Source organism: Brachionichthys hirsutus, chromosome 19, assembly GCF_040956055.1.
Source record: "Brachionichthys hirsutus isolate HB-005 chromosome 19, CSIRO-AGI_Bhir_v1, whole genome shotgun sequence".
NCBI lineage: Eukaryota > Metazoa > Chordata > Actinopteri > Lophiiformes > Brachionichthyidae > Brachionichthys > Brachionichthys hirsutus.
Window position 1 is genome coordinate 2,557,569 of NC_090915.1, and position 17,222 is coordinate 2,574,790.

General features: G+C 50.3%; 1 protein-coding gene across 1 annotated transcript; it reads left to right on the top strand.

Annotated features, from left to right (window-relative positions):
• Positions 1-1,238: 1,238 nt before the first annotated feature.
• Positions 1,239-16,595, top strand: LOC137908962 (tenascin-like). The gene is made up of 28 exons (XM_068753395.1): positions 1,239-1,716; positions 1,825-3,138; positions 3,456-3,719; positions 3,796-3,911; positions 4,434-4,587; positions 5,253-5,522; positions 5,645-5,830; positions 5,911-6,000; positions 6,094-6,357; positions 6,513-6,905; positions 8,523-8,915; positions 9,353-9,628; positions 10,635-10,907; positions 11,042-11,314; positions 11,393-11,665; positions 12,121-12,438; positions 13,080-13,352; positions 13,513-13,635; positions 13,906-14,049; positions 14,127-14,246; positions 14,320-14,463; positions 14,535-14,665; positions 14,731-14,863; positions 15,236-15,387; positions 15,453-15,549; positions 15,630-15,791; positions 15,958-16,121; positions 16,234-16,595. The coding sequence occupies exons 1-28, from the start codon at positions 1,239-1,241 to the stop codon at positions 16,342-16,344; spliced, it is 7,089 nt and encodes a 2,362-aa protein (XP_068609496.1). The 3' UTR covers positions 16,345-16,595.
• The last annotated feature ends 627 nt before the right edge of the window (positions 16,596-17,222 follow it).

Here is a 17,222-nt window from a genome sequence, read left to right on the forward strand (position 1 = left end):
GTTGATTGTAAGCGTTGGGCTGATGTGAGGATCCATGTTTGGATTTTAGACAAATCTGTATCTTATGTAAAGTTTCCAGCTTAAACTTGTAATTATGATGAATTTAATGAATGAAAGCATCGTCCATCCTGTGGTTGGAGGGGTGGATGGAAGCAGGATGAGAAATGCGAGGGGAGACAACGGAGCGGGAATGCTTTTGCAGATTCTCCCGCCGACTCAGTCAAATACAGATTTTTTTTATTTTGAAAAGATTTGAAGATTTACCTAAATCCGGACGGGCTGCTGGATTCTTAGGAATTCAACTTGTTTAAAGTATCATTTTGTATAAAAAGAATGCAATGAAAGGTATGTTTTTGTTGTTGTTTTTTCATCAATCATTACATTAAAATAAATCCCTTCTGGGGGGCTTTGCCTGTTAAACTCTTCCTTCACTGGCTGGGATGCGACCCCTTCATGGAGGTGTAGTTTTCTGCCTCGTATATACAGCAGCAGACATTAATGTGAAAAATCTTTAAGCAGAAATGTTTCCATAAGTGAGCAGGATGCTTGTGTTCCGTAGATTTTCAGTGTCCTGTGAAAACTTGTGTCTTATGGAAACCCAACACTAAGTAATCACGCCGAGGAAGGGTGTCATTATTTCTAGCGAGGCTCCTCTAAATTATAGAGTTCCTTAGTGTCCAGCTGATGAAGTCATCTTGGAGGTACATGGGTGAGAAGGCGTGCTGTGTCATGTTGTGTGTAAATACTATGATGTGGCAGCACAACTTCGGATTTGTTCATCTTAGTAGAAGTGGATGAAGAACGCGCTCTCGGGTTTCTCTGATTCTGGTTTGCAGGTGGAATAAAAATGAGCAACAGGAAGTACCTCGGATCAAGAAACTGGATTCTTCTTTCCGGGTTTTATTTGGATTCAACAAACGAGATGTAGCGTGCTAACCTGTTAGCTCGAAAGCAGATTTGGTTTCCCTGATAGAACCAGGCTTTCAAGCTTCATGCTAAGCTAATCAGATGCTACCTGTCTTTATATTTGCAGCCATGTTTTAGGTGGTGTCTCATGTAATTCTGAGTAAGACTGATCATATATTTGTTTATGTTTTAGTTGAATTTGTAGAATTGAAGCCATTATTAATTTTATTTCACGGTATTTGTATGTTTTCCAGATCCTTCACTATTGACAACTGGCCTTTAGTCGGAAGTTTAAAGTGAAATTCTCACTATATTCACATCCCACATCCAGCATGGGTGCAACAGGCCTTTTGGGATGCCTCCTCCTGACTGCTTTAATCGGCTCATCTAATGCTGGGCTTGTGAAGAAAGTACTGCGTCATAGACGACAGACCCTAGCTTCTCCTAAAGAACATAACGCCACCCTGCCCAGTTCGGACCGTCCCGTGGTTTTTAACCACATATATAACGTCAATATCCCTGCCAGTTCCCTGTGTTCGGTGGACCTGGAATCTCCGGAGAGCGTGCAGCTGCAGCCCAAAGATGCAACGCCCCCTTCAGGCCATCAGACCACCGAACAAACCATCGATGGGGAGAACCAGATCGTCTTCACCCACCGCATCAATATACCTCGGCAAGCCTGCGGCTGCGCCGAAGATACGTCTGTCCTGAAGAACCTCATGAGCCGGCTGGAGATGCTTGAAGGCGAAGTGTCAGCCCTGAGAGAGCAACACAATGGTGACGGGGTCTGCTGCAGTGTACAGGCCACAGGTAGGTGTGTCTTTACACATAAAGGAAGATTTGTTATTTTCTTACTGAACTCGTGAAACACAAGAAAATAAATAACTTGAGAACATTTCTTTCATCTTGGTATGAAAGGTAAAGTGGGAATTAAACCGTACTGCAATGGTCACGGGAACTACAGCACGGAAACCTGCGTCTGCATCTGTGGTCCAGGCTGGACAGGGCCCAACTGCACAGACCCGGAGTGTCCGGGGAACTGTCGCGACCAGGGCCGCTGCATTAATGGAAAGTGTGACTGTCTGAAGGGCTTCGCCGGAGAAGACTGTGCGCTGAAGACCTGCCCCGTCGACTGTGGGGCGATGGGACGGTGTGTGGGCGGTATTTGTACTTGCTTAGAAGGCTTCTTTGGGGAAGACTGTTCCGAACCAAAGTGTCCCGACGACTGTCGAAGCCGTGGCCGCTGCATTGACGGATCCTGCATGTGCAACGAACCTTGGGCTGGTCTTGATTGTTCAGAACTCCACTGCCCCAAAGGCTGCCATGACCACGGCCACTGTGTGAACGGCACCTGCTACTGCAAAGAGGGATACGCCGGGACGGACTGCAGGGAGCCGAGCTGTCCCAGCGGCTGTCATGGGAATGGCTTCTGCGTAGACGGCCACTGCGTGTGCATCGCCGGCTTCAGCGGGAAAGACTGCGCTCACCTGGCTTGCCTCAACGACTGCAACGGCAGAGGGTCCTGCTTCAACGGGATGTGCATCTGCCACACGGGGTACCAAGGCGAAGACTGCAGCCAGTTGGCATGCCTGAACCACTGCAACAGCAGAGGCCAGTGCATCAACGGCCAGTGTGCCTGCGACGTTGGCTTCCAGGGAGACGACTGTGCGGAGCTTTCCTGTCCAAACGACTGCCTCCACCGGGGGCGCTGCGTTAACGGCCAGTGCGTGTGTGAGGAAGACTTCGCCGGTGAGGACTGCAGAATCCGGACCTGCCCCTCAAACTGCTACGGCCGCGGCGACTGCACCGCAGGACGTTGCGTGTGTCGCGCGGGCTTCATTGGCGAGGATTGCAGCGAGCTGAGCTGCCCCAACGACTGCCGAGGCCGCGGGCGGTGCGTCGACGGCCAGTGTGTTTGCGACGAAGGCTTTGCCGGGGAAGACTGCAGTCAGAAAGCTTGTCCCAATGACTGCCTGGCTCGAGGTCGCTGCGTTGACGGAACGTGCACCTGTCAGGAAGGCTACGCCGGAGACGACTGCTCCGCGCTCATCTGTCCGTTGAACTGCAACAGTAGGGGGCGCTGCATCAACGGAAGTTGCACGTGCGAGAGCGGATATCAAGGGGAGAGTTGCTCGGAACTGAGCTGTCCCAACGACTGCAGGGACAAAGGTCGCTGTGTGGATGGACGGTGCGTCTGCGATGAGGGGTACATCGGGGAGGACTGCTCAGAAGGTAAGAGGCAGCAGAAAAAAGCTTTGGCAACCCTCGAGTCGTAAAATGTGTTCACTCGTATAAAAGGATGATGTAATTTCCGTCTATTCTCAAGCTTCACTCATCCTTCGGGAAACATTGAACAAAGGAAGCGGCTCTCTATTTGTGTATTTCTTACATTTCTGGGCTTCATTTGGGATTTTTTGGTAGATATTCACCTTATAGCAAGATGTACCTCTGGAGTTTGCATTAGCTCTGTTTGGTGGTAAACCGAGGCGTTGAAAATCTGTCCAAGACACAGCCTTTGCAAGTTGTCGCCCCCCCCCCCCCCCCCCCAGTGTCTCCTCCAAAGGACCTCACGGTTGGCGAGGTCACCAGTGACACGGTGGCGCTGTCTTGGAACAACGAGATGTTGGTGACGGAGTTCCTTGTGACTTGCGTGCCAACCGGGTCTGGCGGTCTTCACCGGGAGTTCGCCGTGCCGGGAGACGAAACGTCCGCTACTGTCAAAGAGCTCGAACCGGGGATCGAGTATCTGATCAAGGTCTACGCTGTTCTGAGCAACAAGAAGAGCGTCCCCGTCAGCGCGAGGGTGGCCACAGGTATCGGCATCCCCGTGGCGCTTCAATGTGAAACCCACGATCCTGCTAACAATGTTTTTTCTTTCCACTCCATCAGTTCTCCCACAACCAGAGGGCCTAATATTCAAATCGGTGGGGGAGACCTCGGTGGAGGTGGTGTGGGACCAGCTGGACGTCCACTTTGATGGCTGGGAGATCTATTTCCGCAACACGGTCAGTGAGCCTTGCCTTTGCAGGCTTTCCCAGAGCTTCACGGGGGAAATGTGAGGTGAAAAGTAGCAGCTGCGTACTGCTAGTCGCTGCACAACATGGATTTATTTCACTGCCATTCACTTAATTTGCTTTGACGCATGGAAAAACGCAATAAAGGTAAGTCTTGGTGTAATTGAACCGAGCCAGAAATTCAGCTGATAAGACCCAGACCTCAAGGTTCTGCTGTTGCTGCAGCTTTTACCCATTTTTAATAGGTTGCTCTGACTCTCGTGCTAGTTTTGACGAATGGCTGTGTGATTGTGCAGCAGCTCTCTGCCGGGGTTATTGGTTATTGGTTATCAATCCTCACACATTCCCTCTGCCGTGGAAATTGACGGCGGCTGCGTCGTGTATACCGGTACATGGCCTGCATGGCATGTCTCTGTCAGCAGCCCTGCAAAAGGAAAGCATTATAGAAAATGGAAGGGATGAAGGATTGATGGATTTCCCTGCAACAAAAAACTTAATTACGTGTCCTTGCAGAAAGAGGAAAACGGGAAAGTCGTGAGCACCCTTCCACCCTCTCAAAACCGCTTTATCCAGTCGGGCCTGGGACCAGGACAGGAGTACGAAGTCTCCATCGGCATCATCAAAAACAACACCCGAGGACCCAAAATGTCCGAAACAATCACTACTAGTAAGTCTCATGTCACCTGTCACGCCGGTGAAAGTGTGTCTCGCTCTGTCCGGCAGCTGTTAGTGGTAGAATTAAAAAAAATTAACATTTCATCTGACTGCAGAATAAAAAAAATAAGACAACGTCCACAAGTGAAATTCCACAATGAGGAGAGTTCCAGGAAATCCCTGCTTGCTGTGCGAACGTCCACTTACCCAAAGAGTAATTACTCAGCCGCGGAATCCCAGCCTTGCATGAACACGTCTGCTTGCTTAAACGTTTATTGCAGTGCTGCTCCATACATCATGTCCTGAATTCCATTGTTATGGGTGGAAAAGCCATTTAGTTTTCAAGTACCGGTATGTGTTGGACTCCCCTGGTTTTACACCATTTCACTTCTGGTGTATTTTACTTGCTGAATCTTTCATATTTATCCGGTCTTACCCCCCAGAGCTCCTTTTATCGCGGCTCCAAAAATCACGTAAGAGTAGTAAAATATGGCAGGAGGGCTAATGCTTCTGCCTTTTTCTATACTGATTCTTGATCCGGTTGTGGATTTAAAAGTTGTGCCCTAACCCTTCCCACAGAGACTGAGCTTGGTCTCGGTTCTACCCCGTCTGTGTGATGATGACGGAGGTCGTTTCATGCTAACTCACCCTTGCCTCTCACCTGAATTTCCACCCTAGAGATCGACGGCCCCCAGCAGGTGGAGGTGAAGGACGTGACGGCCTCCTCGGCTCTGGTCAGCTGGTCTCGGTCGGTGGCTCCCACAGACAAGGTCACTGTGTTTTACGGGCCCAGCGCCGACCCCTCAGACGAGACCCGTGTGGAGGTTTTCCCTCCAGACAAGCAGTGCAGCATTGACGGTCTGAGGGCCGACACCGAGTACGAGGTGTCGCTCGTCTCTAGGAGCGGAGACGTCACCAGTGACCCCACCACCGCCACGTTTACTACAGGTAGCTGTGTGCTAGTAGCCGCGTGTCCAAAATACAGCTGCTTAATGCTAATTCAGATGTCCCGCTCTCCAATATTGGCCAATGCATTAATTTTTGGTTTAAATAAAATGCATGTCCTGCAGCGCTGGACGCCCCCACCAACCTGCAGGCCGTGTCCCAGGCAGAGGATAGCATCGCTCTGGAGTGGACCAACAGTCGAGCTGACGGTGGCGTCTATCGGGTTAAATACAGTCCCATCTCTGGAGAGACTCATGATGAGAAACTATTCCCACGAGGACCAGGAGACACGACGAAAGCTATTATTACTGGTACGGATAAAACCGCGCCCGCATCCTGTGGTATTAATCACGCCACGTGGTGATTGTCTGTCCGTCCCTCTGTCTGGCAGGGCTGAAGCCGGGGACGGAGTACGGCGTTGGTGTGACTGCGGTGAATAATGACAGAGAGAGCCTCCCTGCTACGATCAATGCAGCAACTGGTGAGTTGTGTCGCAGCAGATGGACTCAAAGGTCCCTTAAAAATACATCAAAGAACAAAAAAAACTCATGAGTGCGTTTTTTTCTCTCTGCAGAGATCGATCCTCCCAGAGATTTCAAAGAAGTGGAGTCCACGGAGACCTCCATCGCTCTGAGGTGGCAGAAGCCCCAGGCCAAGGTCGGCGCCTACAGGCTGGTGTGCGTCTCGAAAGAAGGCCACGTTGTGGAGGGCGAGATCCCAGGCACGGCGAGCAGCTTCCTGTTGTCCCGTCTGACTCCTGGGATGAGCTACAGCATCACTCTGACGGCAGAGAGGGGTCTGAAGAGGAGCGCTCCGGTCACCCTGTCTGCATCCACAGGTGACCGTTAGCATCCATCGCTGTTGCTATATTGCATGTTTGCATCGGCATATGATAAACCGGATAAACAGGATTGGTGTCTGAAGCGATGAGCAAACACACGTTTACGTCTGAATGTGGTTTCTTGATTTGTGCCTTTTTTTTTTTTCTCGTAGCCACTCTTACATTTTATTTATCTGACCCAGACGAGTCAGCGCCTCCTGCAGGCTCGGAGGACGATGTCATTAGCTTTGTGTCTTCAGACTCCTCCGAGTCCCAGTTCTCAGGGACGGAGCCTGAGGACGAGTTTGAGACGCTGACCGTCTCGGGCATCACGCCTGATGGATTCGACCTCTCGTGGAAACTGAAGCCTCACAGAGTCTATGATGGTTTTGCAGTAGAATATAAAGACTCTCAGCGATTGTGGGATGTGAGGGAGGTCCGGCTTCCCGGAGATGCCGCCGACTCTAGAATTGAAGGCCTGAGGCCGTCGACAGAGTATGAAATCAAACTTTATGGGATAACCAGTATCCAGAGATCTGCGCTACTTGAAGCTGTCGCTGTCACAGGTATAAGATTCTCTCCGAGGCGGGTTTGGGCATGCATGATCCTGATATTAATCTTTCCCATCGCGATGGCCTCCACACAATGCTTTTCAACACTTCCTGCGACTGACACCAAACTATCCTTTTCAGACTCATCAAAAAAAAGCTCCATCATATCTGATTGCAATACAATTAGCATGTGTTTAACCCTTTGCATGACAGAGGTTTGTCAAAAAGAATCCTCACCTCGTCCCGTCGTCTAACAAAGCTTCAGTGCTGCGACATGATGTTTGAATCCGAGCCATTAATGCCCTCGAGGGCGGAAAGGTCTTCGTTTGGGTGCTGCTATCTTTAGTTGATATAACCAGTGATCATCGACTAATTCCATTAACAGCCGAGTGGTTCCGGAGTGACGCCGCACTTTCTTTCCAGCGGCGCCAGAATGGCTGCATGGCTTCATCGTTTATTTGAAGGAAACGGTACCTTTGCCAATTAATGCCTCCGACTCGAGTGCCTTTAAAGCAGGGGTCCCCAAACTTTTTCCTGTGAGGGCCACATCACTTTTTCCTTCTCTGATGGAGGGCCGGGGCCAGTTTGTAGGAAAAGTGTGATGATGGCAGGGGTGCCTAAACATTTAGGGGCCGAATGCAGAGGCAGGCTGTAGTTTAGGCTTCATCTCACTATCACAACTACACACAGTGACATGAATCGAGCATCACACACGCAATGCCTCTCACACCCAAACTCAGTCTCTCTCCAGCATTATCACGAAGTGCAGCAGTGGCGAAGAAAGACTGGATCAATGAGCTGATCCAATGCAGCTGCAGAGGAGCAAACAACAAACCTCAAATTATTGTAAAAAACCTGAGTGCTGCACGCCTTGGTTTTGAACCCAGGATCTCCTAGCAGGGAGTCAAGTGCACTACCCACTACATCACCTAGACGTCCCCCTGTCGAACGTTAGGATAAATAGACAGTAGCATTGTTGACTTTAGACCAGGGGCACTGGTTTCGAATCCAGTACGACGTCGCCTGGTCGGAGACACGCCCACTCCACGTAACACAAAAGGAAAAAGCACAACATAACAACACAACAACATAGCAACACGCTGTGGTCTGAGATATCAACTTATTATTTGACAGGTACGACTTTAGTAATACATCGATACGTATCACTCCGCGAGGCGCCTGACGGAGTCCGCCTTACAACAAAACATAGGACGTGCGGACGATAGGACGTTCGGCAAATTTAGAAGATAATTTAAGACATTTACGTGCATCTTACCGTGAAAATACTGTAAGTTGATATTACAGAACATTGGAACATTAACTTTCTGGCCGTATGTGACGGCCATTAAAAATAAAAGGGGGGCTACTCATGTTGTGTGGAAAGGAAAATAAGTAAATTTTATTTTGGGTCTCTGGTATTGTTCAGGGGGCCAGGCCAAATGTGGAAATGGGCCGGATCCGGCCCGCGGGCCGTAGTTTGGGGACCCCTGCTTTAAAGTCTCAACTGTTGCTCGAAGATACAAATCAGTCCCAGAAAAAAATGGGATATTTGGTGTGCACCTTTAATTAACCTGGTTTATTCTTCACAGGTTGGTAGAAACGTTATCCTTTAACTTGTTTTATTCTTTGTAGCACCAAAGCCTACCTCTCCGGATGTTCTTACGCTGAGCATCAAGGATGCCTCGGTAACCCCCCAGTCTGAAAACCCAAACCCTCTCCGTCCTCGAACCTCTGAGGCTCCTCTCACATCTGGTACCGAGTCTGAAAGGTCGAGACTCAACCTGCCGGATGGCCTCAAGGTCGATGCGACCTCCGCTAATGTAAGCCCGGCGCCTGGCGGGACGCTTTACAGCTTTTTGGCGGTCAGTGCTCCGCCCAGTGTGACACAAGCTCATGTGACCACACTACCAGGAAGTGTGACGGAAACGGAGGGTTTGTCCCCCCCCTCCTCACACAATGATATAACGTTACAAGGGCTGGTGGAAGGGAGGGAATCCTCTCCTCTCAAAGACTTTGCTGCTAAAGGTACATGGAGCCGAATGATGATGATAGTTTCCCAACAGCCATCTTTCATTCAGTATTATCTTCTACTTAACATTTTTTTTTTATTTATGGTGGAGTATTAGGGCCTCAAAAAAGTCGAAACCAATTTCAACATTTAACAAACAAAAATGTGATTAAAAAAAAAAAGGAAAGTCATGGTTTATTTTTAAATTCATGACACATTGGATATAGTGCTTTCAGAAAATGTATTTATAGATAAATATTTTAAGTTTGCGACTTTTTCCTCAAATCCTTTGAATTCTCAAAATGTTAGGGATTTTTTTAATTTTTTTATTTTGTTTCCTCAACAGTTCAAATCTGAAATCTGAGGCTAATTCTGAGGCCCAAACACTCCATCGTAAGAGTTCACAAGCGTCGTGCCACTCGTCTTGACCCGCTCTGATCTGTCTATCCACTAGAGGAGCTGAAGCCCATGGTGGTGAACTTCACCATATCTGACAACACTTGGGACCGCTTCACGGCGTCCTGGACCCCCGTGCGGGGCGAGTTTGACAGCTTTGTCATTGAGGTAACAAACATGGACGATTTTGCGGAGAGCCAGAACCTCACTCTGTCGGGAGGAGCTTTGAGCCTGGGCATCTCTGGGCTGAATCCCAACACCAGCTACATGTTGGGACTGTTTGGGATGCATCAGGGCTCCTTCCTTGAACCCGTGTACATTGAAGCCACCACAGGTACCCACAACTGGCAGCGTCGCAGCGTTTTGTCCTCCAATATTCTTTCCTTTTTAACTTTCACACTTTCTATTCTCGCTCACAGTGGATCCCCGCTGCATGAAAAGAGAACAACTCAATAACCTAGTTTCTGTTTCGTTGTCGGCGTCCAGTGGCCCGTTTCCAGGACGCTGTGTCGCTTCCTCTTAACAGACATGTCTTGATTCTTTCTTTACCCTCCAGCTACTGTTTCTGTCTGGCTGAGAGAGGGCAGCATCACTTCGCCTAGTAAACGCCACCTCAAATGTTCGCCCTTGATCTGAACTGCTCCTTCCATTTACGGTACCAAAATGCATGAAGCCCCCCCCCCCCCTGCCCCCTGCATCGTTGAGGTTTGAAGCTGATGTGCTGCAATGATTGCAAAAGCAAACCAATAACTCTCACCACTCATCAGCCCGTCGCACTCGTCGTTTCATTCCGTGTGGAATTGATTGACCTTGAGGGATCACAGGCTATTTCGTGTGAATGAAATAGTTTGACATTCTGCGCAGATGGATTTTAAACCAATGTAAATATTCCTCGTTCGCCTCTGAACTGCCCGGCGGGAAGCTGAAAAGCTAAAAAGAGTCGATTAACAGTAACACGACTGAGTTATAGCGAAACCGTGCAGCATGTTTGCATGCGGCCCGCTAAATTTCTCACCGCATGTAAAAACAGATTTAGTTTCTGCTTTGAAACGCTCTTCATTACAACATTACACAGTCATTTTAGGAATAGAAATAGTTTCTGCATACAAACGAAAGAGACTTGAAGCTATTTACTGCAGTATATAATAATATCTATCAAGCTAATTACCATTGTGTTGTAATTCCAGTCAGATAATTACACGCTAATGTTTTTATTGGGCTATTCAGAGGTGGCGAATGATAAATGATGACATCCAAGATAAACCAACCAGATGCCGATCCTCTGGTAAATATATCTACGTGTGTTCCTGCGGGACACTAATAATGATTTCTCTCTTTAGTGAATCAACCCGCGCTTGGCAAACTTTTTGTCTCAAACTTAACGTCAGAGAGCTTTTCGATCTCCTGGAACGGCACGGAGGGAGACGTTGACGGTTACATCCTGGACATAATTGATTCTGAATGGCTGATGGAGCCAAAGGAACATAACGTATCCCACGATGTAAAGTCCTATGACATCACAGGGCTCAGGCCCAGCACTGACTATGTAGCCTACCTCTATGGGACTTACAAGGGATCCAGAACCGGTGCCGTCAGTATTGTTGCATCCACAGGTACTTTGATGTTGTGTATTCACCCCTAGTCAAAGGGTTATAATATCATTTTTGAGCCTGTGTGTGTAAAAAACAAATACACGCTTTCCTTTTCCTCAAATGAATCTGTTTTACATTTCTTCTCTCCCCTGTAGCTAAAGAGCCTGATTTATCCCGGCTAGTTGTTGCTAACGTTACCTCAGACAGATTCTCTCTGTCGTGGCGGACGGGAGAAAAGGCTTTTGATAACTTTATAGTAGAAGTCAGAGAGTCTGCTTTGCCCTCGCAGGCGATGGGGCGCGCTCTGCCGGGACACGAGCGCTCCACAGTCATGGCCGGCCTCAAAGCGAGCACGCGCTACAACATAAAGCTGTACGCCAGTGCTGGTGGCCGGAACACCCCGCCCCTTTATGACGTAGCTACAACAGGTATCACACATTTCTTTTGACGCCACGTGTACCGACAATTTACCGCTGACTGAAGAGCCGTGTTCTTTTTCTGTTCAGAGGACGTCCCACAGTTGGGGCCCTTTGCCGTTTCGTCCGTGAGCCCGAATAACCTCAGCTTGTCCTGGGCCACAGAGTCGGGCCACTTTGATGGCTTTATAATCCGGGTCAGTGACCCGGATCCGCAGTCAGACACGCTGGAGCTCAGGCTGCCCGGTGACGCCCGTAACGTTACCATCGCTAACCTGATGGACGCCACGGGCTATGATATCGAACTGTACGGTATCTCTCACGGGCGCCACACCCCCTCCACGTTAGCGCACGCCATCACAGGTACTACGTATTTTACTACACCTGGGTCACCTGAAATTCTAAATACTAATATATTAATGTGTTAAGGTTACATAAGGTGCATTTGTATGTTAATAATCTGAGTCAAAAGTACCTGGGAAAGGAAATATTCAAGTGCAGACATCAGATGGTGCAGTACCTCTAATGGCCATTAGGCGTTTGTCGTCATGCCTTCGTTAGCCTTACCTTCTTTTTTGTTTTTATAGCTAACGTTTTTTGGTTTTTCCCCCCCGCAGAAATCTAATGCCAAATTTTCCTTTTAAAGTGTTTTGGCCTTTAAATGTTGTCGACATTCAGACCAGATGTTCTTTATCGATCACTTTAAAACGCAGGATGAACGGATGATTTGCTTTTGCAATAATTGCACACTTGGTTGTTCACTCTTCTTCCCCTCTCCCCTACAAAAAAAAAAAAAATGCCACACACTACCCTTTCAGCTCCTTTGCCGAAAGTGGGAAACTTGACCATTTCCGGCGTAACCCCCTACGGCTTCCGTGTGTCGTGGGAGGTGAAGCAGCAGCGGCGGCTGCAGCTGGAGGAGGACCTGCCCCCCGCTAGTGGGGGCTTCAGCCATTTTCACATAGTGGTGACGGACTCCGGTTGGCTGCTGGAGCCTCAGGAGTTCACTGTGCCAGGAAACCAAAGTCACCTGGACGTCGGGGGCCTCATTACCGGCATCGGCTATGAGGTCAGGCTGACTGGCGTGTCAGACGCGGGGCTTCTCTCGCGGCCTCTGACCACGGTGGCTGTGACAGGTAGCCCCCCCCCTCTCCCCCCCCCCTCTCGCTTAGATGGTGACGTTTCAGCGCCCTGCTCAAGATAACCTTAACTTCTGCTAACTAATGCTAATCTTTCCTGAATGAGCTAACGCAAACTTTTCTTGGAATGCAGCGACGTCGCCGGGCAGAAGGCGTCGAGTTCCCGTTTCTTCATACTGCCAACGTGTGCCGAGGCATGCGTGATATTTTAAATCTCCTCCTTCGGATGTCTGTGGATTTCTTCCGACTACTTTATCTTCTCATTGGACACGATGGATTAATGTGGGCTTATTGATCCGGCTCAAACACTGAATAAAACAAAGGGGATAAATCCACAAACATTCTGAGCATGAAATATTAAGCTGATCTCGTTTAATTGTGAGATCATTGAATCTCATTTTGAGCTGCTTTCCGAATGTGAACCTGGATTATTAATAAAAAAGGATCTTTTCCTTTCAGTGCATCCGAGCTCTTTATTTCCCGTCTGATTGATGATTGGTTCACACAAACTGACGACTGAGCATGACTTGGTCTCGTATGGTGAACAAAAAGTCCTTTGAGTTGGAGTCTCATCGCCGGCCGTCCCCGTGGAAACGCTCTCGCCTCATCCTCGTATTTTGTTTCTACTGTCTTCCCAGAGACCGAACCGGAGGTGGAGCATCTCTTTGTCTCGGACACCACCGCCGACGGCTTCCGCCTGTCGTGGACGTCCGATGAAGGCCTGTTTGATAGATTTGTGATTAAAGTAAGAGACAGCAAGAGATTAGCCCACCCTCAGGAGTACAGCGTCGGCGGCGATGAGCGAACCGAGGTTCTAACCGGACTCCTGAGCGGCACGGAGTACGAAATCGAGCTCTATGGCGTCACGCTGGACCGGCGTTCTCAACCTGTTACAGGGGTCGCTCAGACAGGTATATAAAAAACAAAACATCTGGGTTTATACAATCTGGGAACAGGGAACCGATCCTACTCCAAACTGTTTGATTAATGATGAAACACGATCTCTGGAGTTTATCCAAGCCCCTGAGTTGCTGACGGTATTCCGTCCGCTTTCCGTTTGCTCTTCGGCAGGCCTCGGCACGCCAAACGGGCTTCGCTTCTCCGAGGTGACGGACTCCTCCGCCGTGGTTCACTGGTCCACGCCTCGGTCTCCTGTGGACAGCTACCGCGTCACCTACGTCCCCTTTGAAGGAGGTATGAGGGTCACTCGGGTTCAGTTACTGGTTTGGATTCGCCTCACAGCGGACGTCGGTGTTGGCATGACGACCAGACCGGCTGTTTTTGGATGGATTGCGATGATATACTTGTGCAGATTTTTATCAACGGGAAGAAGATCCCATGCTCCTCACTTCTTTTTTGTCTTTATCGAGAGCCCCCTAGTGGCAGAAACTTCAAACTGCACGTTAAAATGCCACGCATCGACCCGTGCTTCCTTTTTTAATGAAACGCTTCTGGCCTCCGCAGGAAGCCCGATGGTCATGACTGTGGACGGCGGCGTGTTTGAGGCGTTGCTCTCCCACATGACCCCGGGTCGCATGTACCACGTGGCCGTGAGTTCGGTGAAGGGCCTGGAGGAAAGCGACCCGAGTGCCGACACGGTGACCACAGGTCGGCTCCCTCTTCTCCTCGCATTGAAAACGCTGCTGAAACATTTCTCGTTACGTGATCCCGTTCCTGCTCCTCAGCTTTGGACGCGCCTCGGGGTCTCGCCGCCGTCAACGTCACCGACACCTCCGCCCTGTTGCTGTGGCGACCGTCCGTGGCCTCTGTCGATGGCTATGTCATCACTTGCGCCGTGGATTCGGGTATGTGTTTTAACTCAGACGAGGAGGACGAGTTCGTCTAACGTTGGGTTTAACGATGAGCCCCGCCTCTCAGCGTCCCCACGGGTGGAGCATGTTTCTGGGAACACGGCGGAGTTTGAGATGGGATCGCTGCTTCCAGGAACTCGCTACACGGTTGGAGTTCACGCAGTGAAAGGAGCTCAGGAGAGCGACTCCGCCCTCACCGGATTCACCACCGGTAGGCGTAGGGGAGAGACAGGAAGCACAATCGTGATTGGATGCTGCCGCGGCTGATAAATGTGTTTTCAGACGTGGACCCCCCTCGCGATCTGACGGCGGTTAACGTTCAAACGGACAGCGCGACTCTGGCGTGGAACCCCCCCCAGGCTGCCGTCACCGGTTACATGCTCACCTTCACGTCCTCCGACGGGATGATCAGGGTACGCTCATCCTCATGGCTCCGGCGGTGGAACCAGGTAAATAACGTTCCTGTGTGTGGGTCCAGGAGGTGGTGCTCAGCCCAACGGCGTCCTCCTACAACATGGCTCAGCTGACGGGTTCCACGGAGTACGAGGTCAGCCTGCAGGCCGTCGTCGGGGCCCAGAGGAGTTGTCGCATCAGCGCCGCCTTCACGACCAGTAAGGACGGGGACGAGGGAGGCGCTGATTTACAAATGAGAGGCAGAGAAAGTTAAATAAATACTAAATCTGGGATCCCTGCGATCTGTTCAAATCCTCCAGCTCTCGTTGCAGGACAGCAAACTCCCGGAACGGATAAACTCCGGCTGTTTCAGTTCAGATTCACATCAGAACGACGTTCTGAGGCAGATTCCTGTCGGTTGACGCGATCCCGCCGTCGGGTCACCTGCGTTTATTTTTCCGTCTGTCGGAGCGTCTCCCAGCGAGTTTTATTTTCCTCTTCTTGACACTCGATATTCTTCTTTTTTTTTTTTTATCCAAGCAAGACGAAGCAGCTGCGTGGACTGATTTCTTTTTAATGTGTGCGTCTAGTCGGGCAGCTGTTCCGACGCCCGAAGGACTGCGCTCAGATTCTGCTGAACGGCGAGGCCACGTCTGGACTGTACACCATCTACGTGGGGGGGGCGGGGAACCAGGCGCTCCAGGTCTACTGCGACATGACCACGGACGGCGGCGGATGGCTGGTGAGTAGATCGACTCGAATCCCGTTCAGAAGCAGATTTGAGGCTCTAATTCTTGTCCTCTTCAGGTTTTCCTCAGACGCCTGAACGGAAAGCTGGAGTTCTACAGGAATTGGAAGAACTACACCGCCGGCTTCGGTAACCTGAATCACGAGTTCTGGCTGGGTACGAGCCTTCGTCTTCTCGCCTCGCCTCGCCCCGCCTCGCCCCCCTCTCTCCAGCTCACGCCTCTTAAATTCCCGCAGGTCTCACCAACCTCCATAAGATCACAAACTCAAGCCATTACGAGCTGCGGGTGGACCTGAGGGACGGCGGCGAGTCGGTCTACGCTCTGTACGACAAGCTCGTCATCGCAGAGCCGAGGACACGCTATAAGCTCCTCCTGGGGAAGTACAGCGGGACAGCAGGTGGGACCGCCGGGCCCGGAACGCCGCAAACTCAATCCATCAGTAGAGAAATGAATACCCATCGGCCTGCGTCGCGGAACGCTGACAGCAGGAGTCATCATGTTTATGGTTTTTATACAAGAATAGAAATCCAGATATTTGTTTGTTTTCCGGGCTCCACCCCCAGGCGACTCCATGACCTACCACCAGGGGCGCCCTTTCTCCACCTACGACAACGATAACGACATCGCCGTCACCAACTGCGCTTTGTCCTACAAAGGCGCCTTCTGGTATAAAAACTGTCACCGCGTCAACCTCATGGGAAAGTACGGAGACACCAGTCACAGCAAGGTGGGTCGACGCCCACGCCGCCTGCTGCTGGGGGGGGGGGGGGGGGTTCTTCCATCTCTGCTCTCATTGTTGGTTCTCTTCTCCCATCCTCTGTCTCCTGCTCTTTCCACAGGGGATAAACTGGTTCCACTGGAAAGGCCACGAGCACTCGATCCAGTTTGCAGAGATGAAGCTAAGACCCGCCAACTTCAGACATTTAGAGGGCGGGAAGAAGCGGTCGTAGCCTCGCGGACCCTACGCCCCCCCCCCCCCCCCCCCCCCCTCCCGTCGGCGGTGGCGAAGAACCGCCTCCTCCCGTCCTGAAAGACAAACGCGCTGGACGTAATTCGGTTCTGACAGATGGAACCCGGCGACGTCACACCGAAGGTCAAACAGTCAGTTGTGTTGTGCAGCGTTCCCGGTTGTTCGTGTGTGTTTGTGTTTTTGTTTCCCAGTAGGAAGTAGAGACGAGAATGAACAAACGTTACTAAAGTGTTTTTGGGACCAAACCTCTTTAATTATAACACTGTCTGAACGGATCCACTGGATCAGCAACACGTCAAAGGCACATACGGCCAGAAGTAATGGGACATTAGTCACCCCGGAGACGGTCAGTGACGATGTCTTTATTATTGACGACACAAACAAGAGACGAGTCATGTGTTGAGGCCACGGATTGAATTTAATTCATGTTTAAATGTTGCTTTTGTTACAAACATTTTAAAATCTGATGCTCTGCAACCATAAAAAATAAAAAGCGGTTAAATTAAAGTGTTTGAGGGCTTTAAATTACTCCCCCCCCTCCTCTCCAGCAGAGGGCGGTGTTGCCTCTAAATACAGATCACTGCAACGAGTTTTAGAACATTTGCCTTCAGGTTGAGGGGAACCCGTTGCTGGTTCTATGACTCTGGATGGGGGGCGAGGATCCGTCCGGGCTTCCAGCCTCCTGTCCGTCCTGCCGGGACTGCTTGTTCCCAGCTCGCTCAGGGGGCACACTCTGTCCCAAACAGCGGGGGGGACCATGACTTGGCGTTTGGGCCTTTGGTTCCTGCTCGGTCTTAATGGTTACCCAGAAGCCCGACACCCTCAGCTGTCGAAGGTTCAGGCTGCAGGAACATTTTG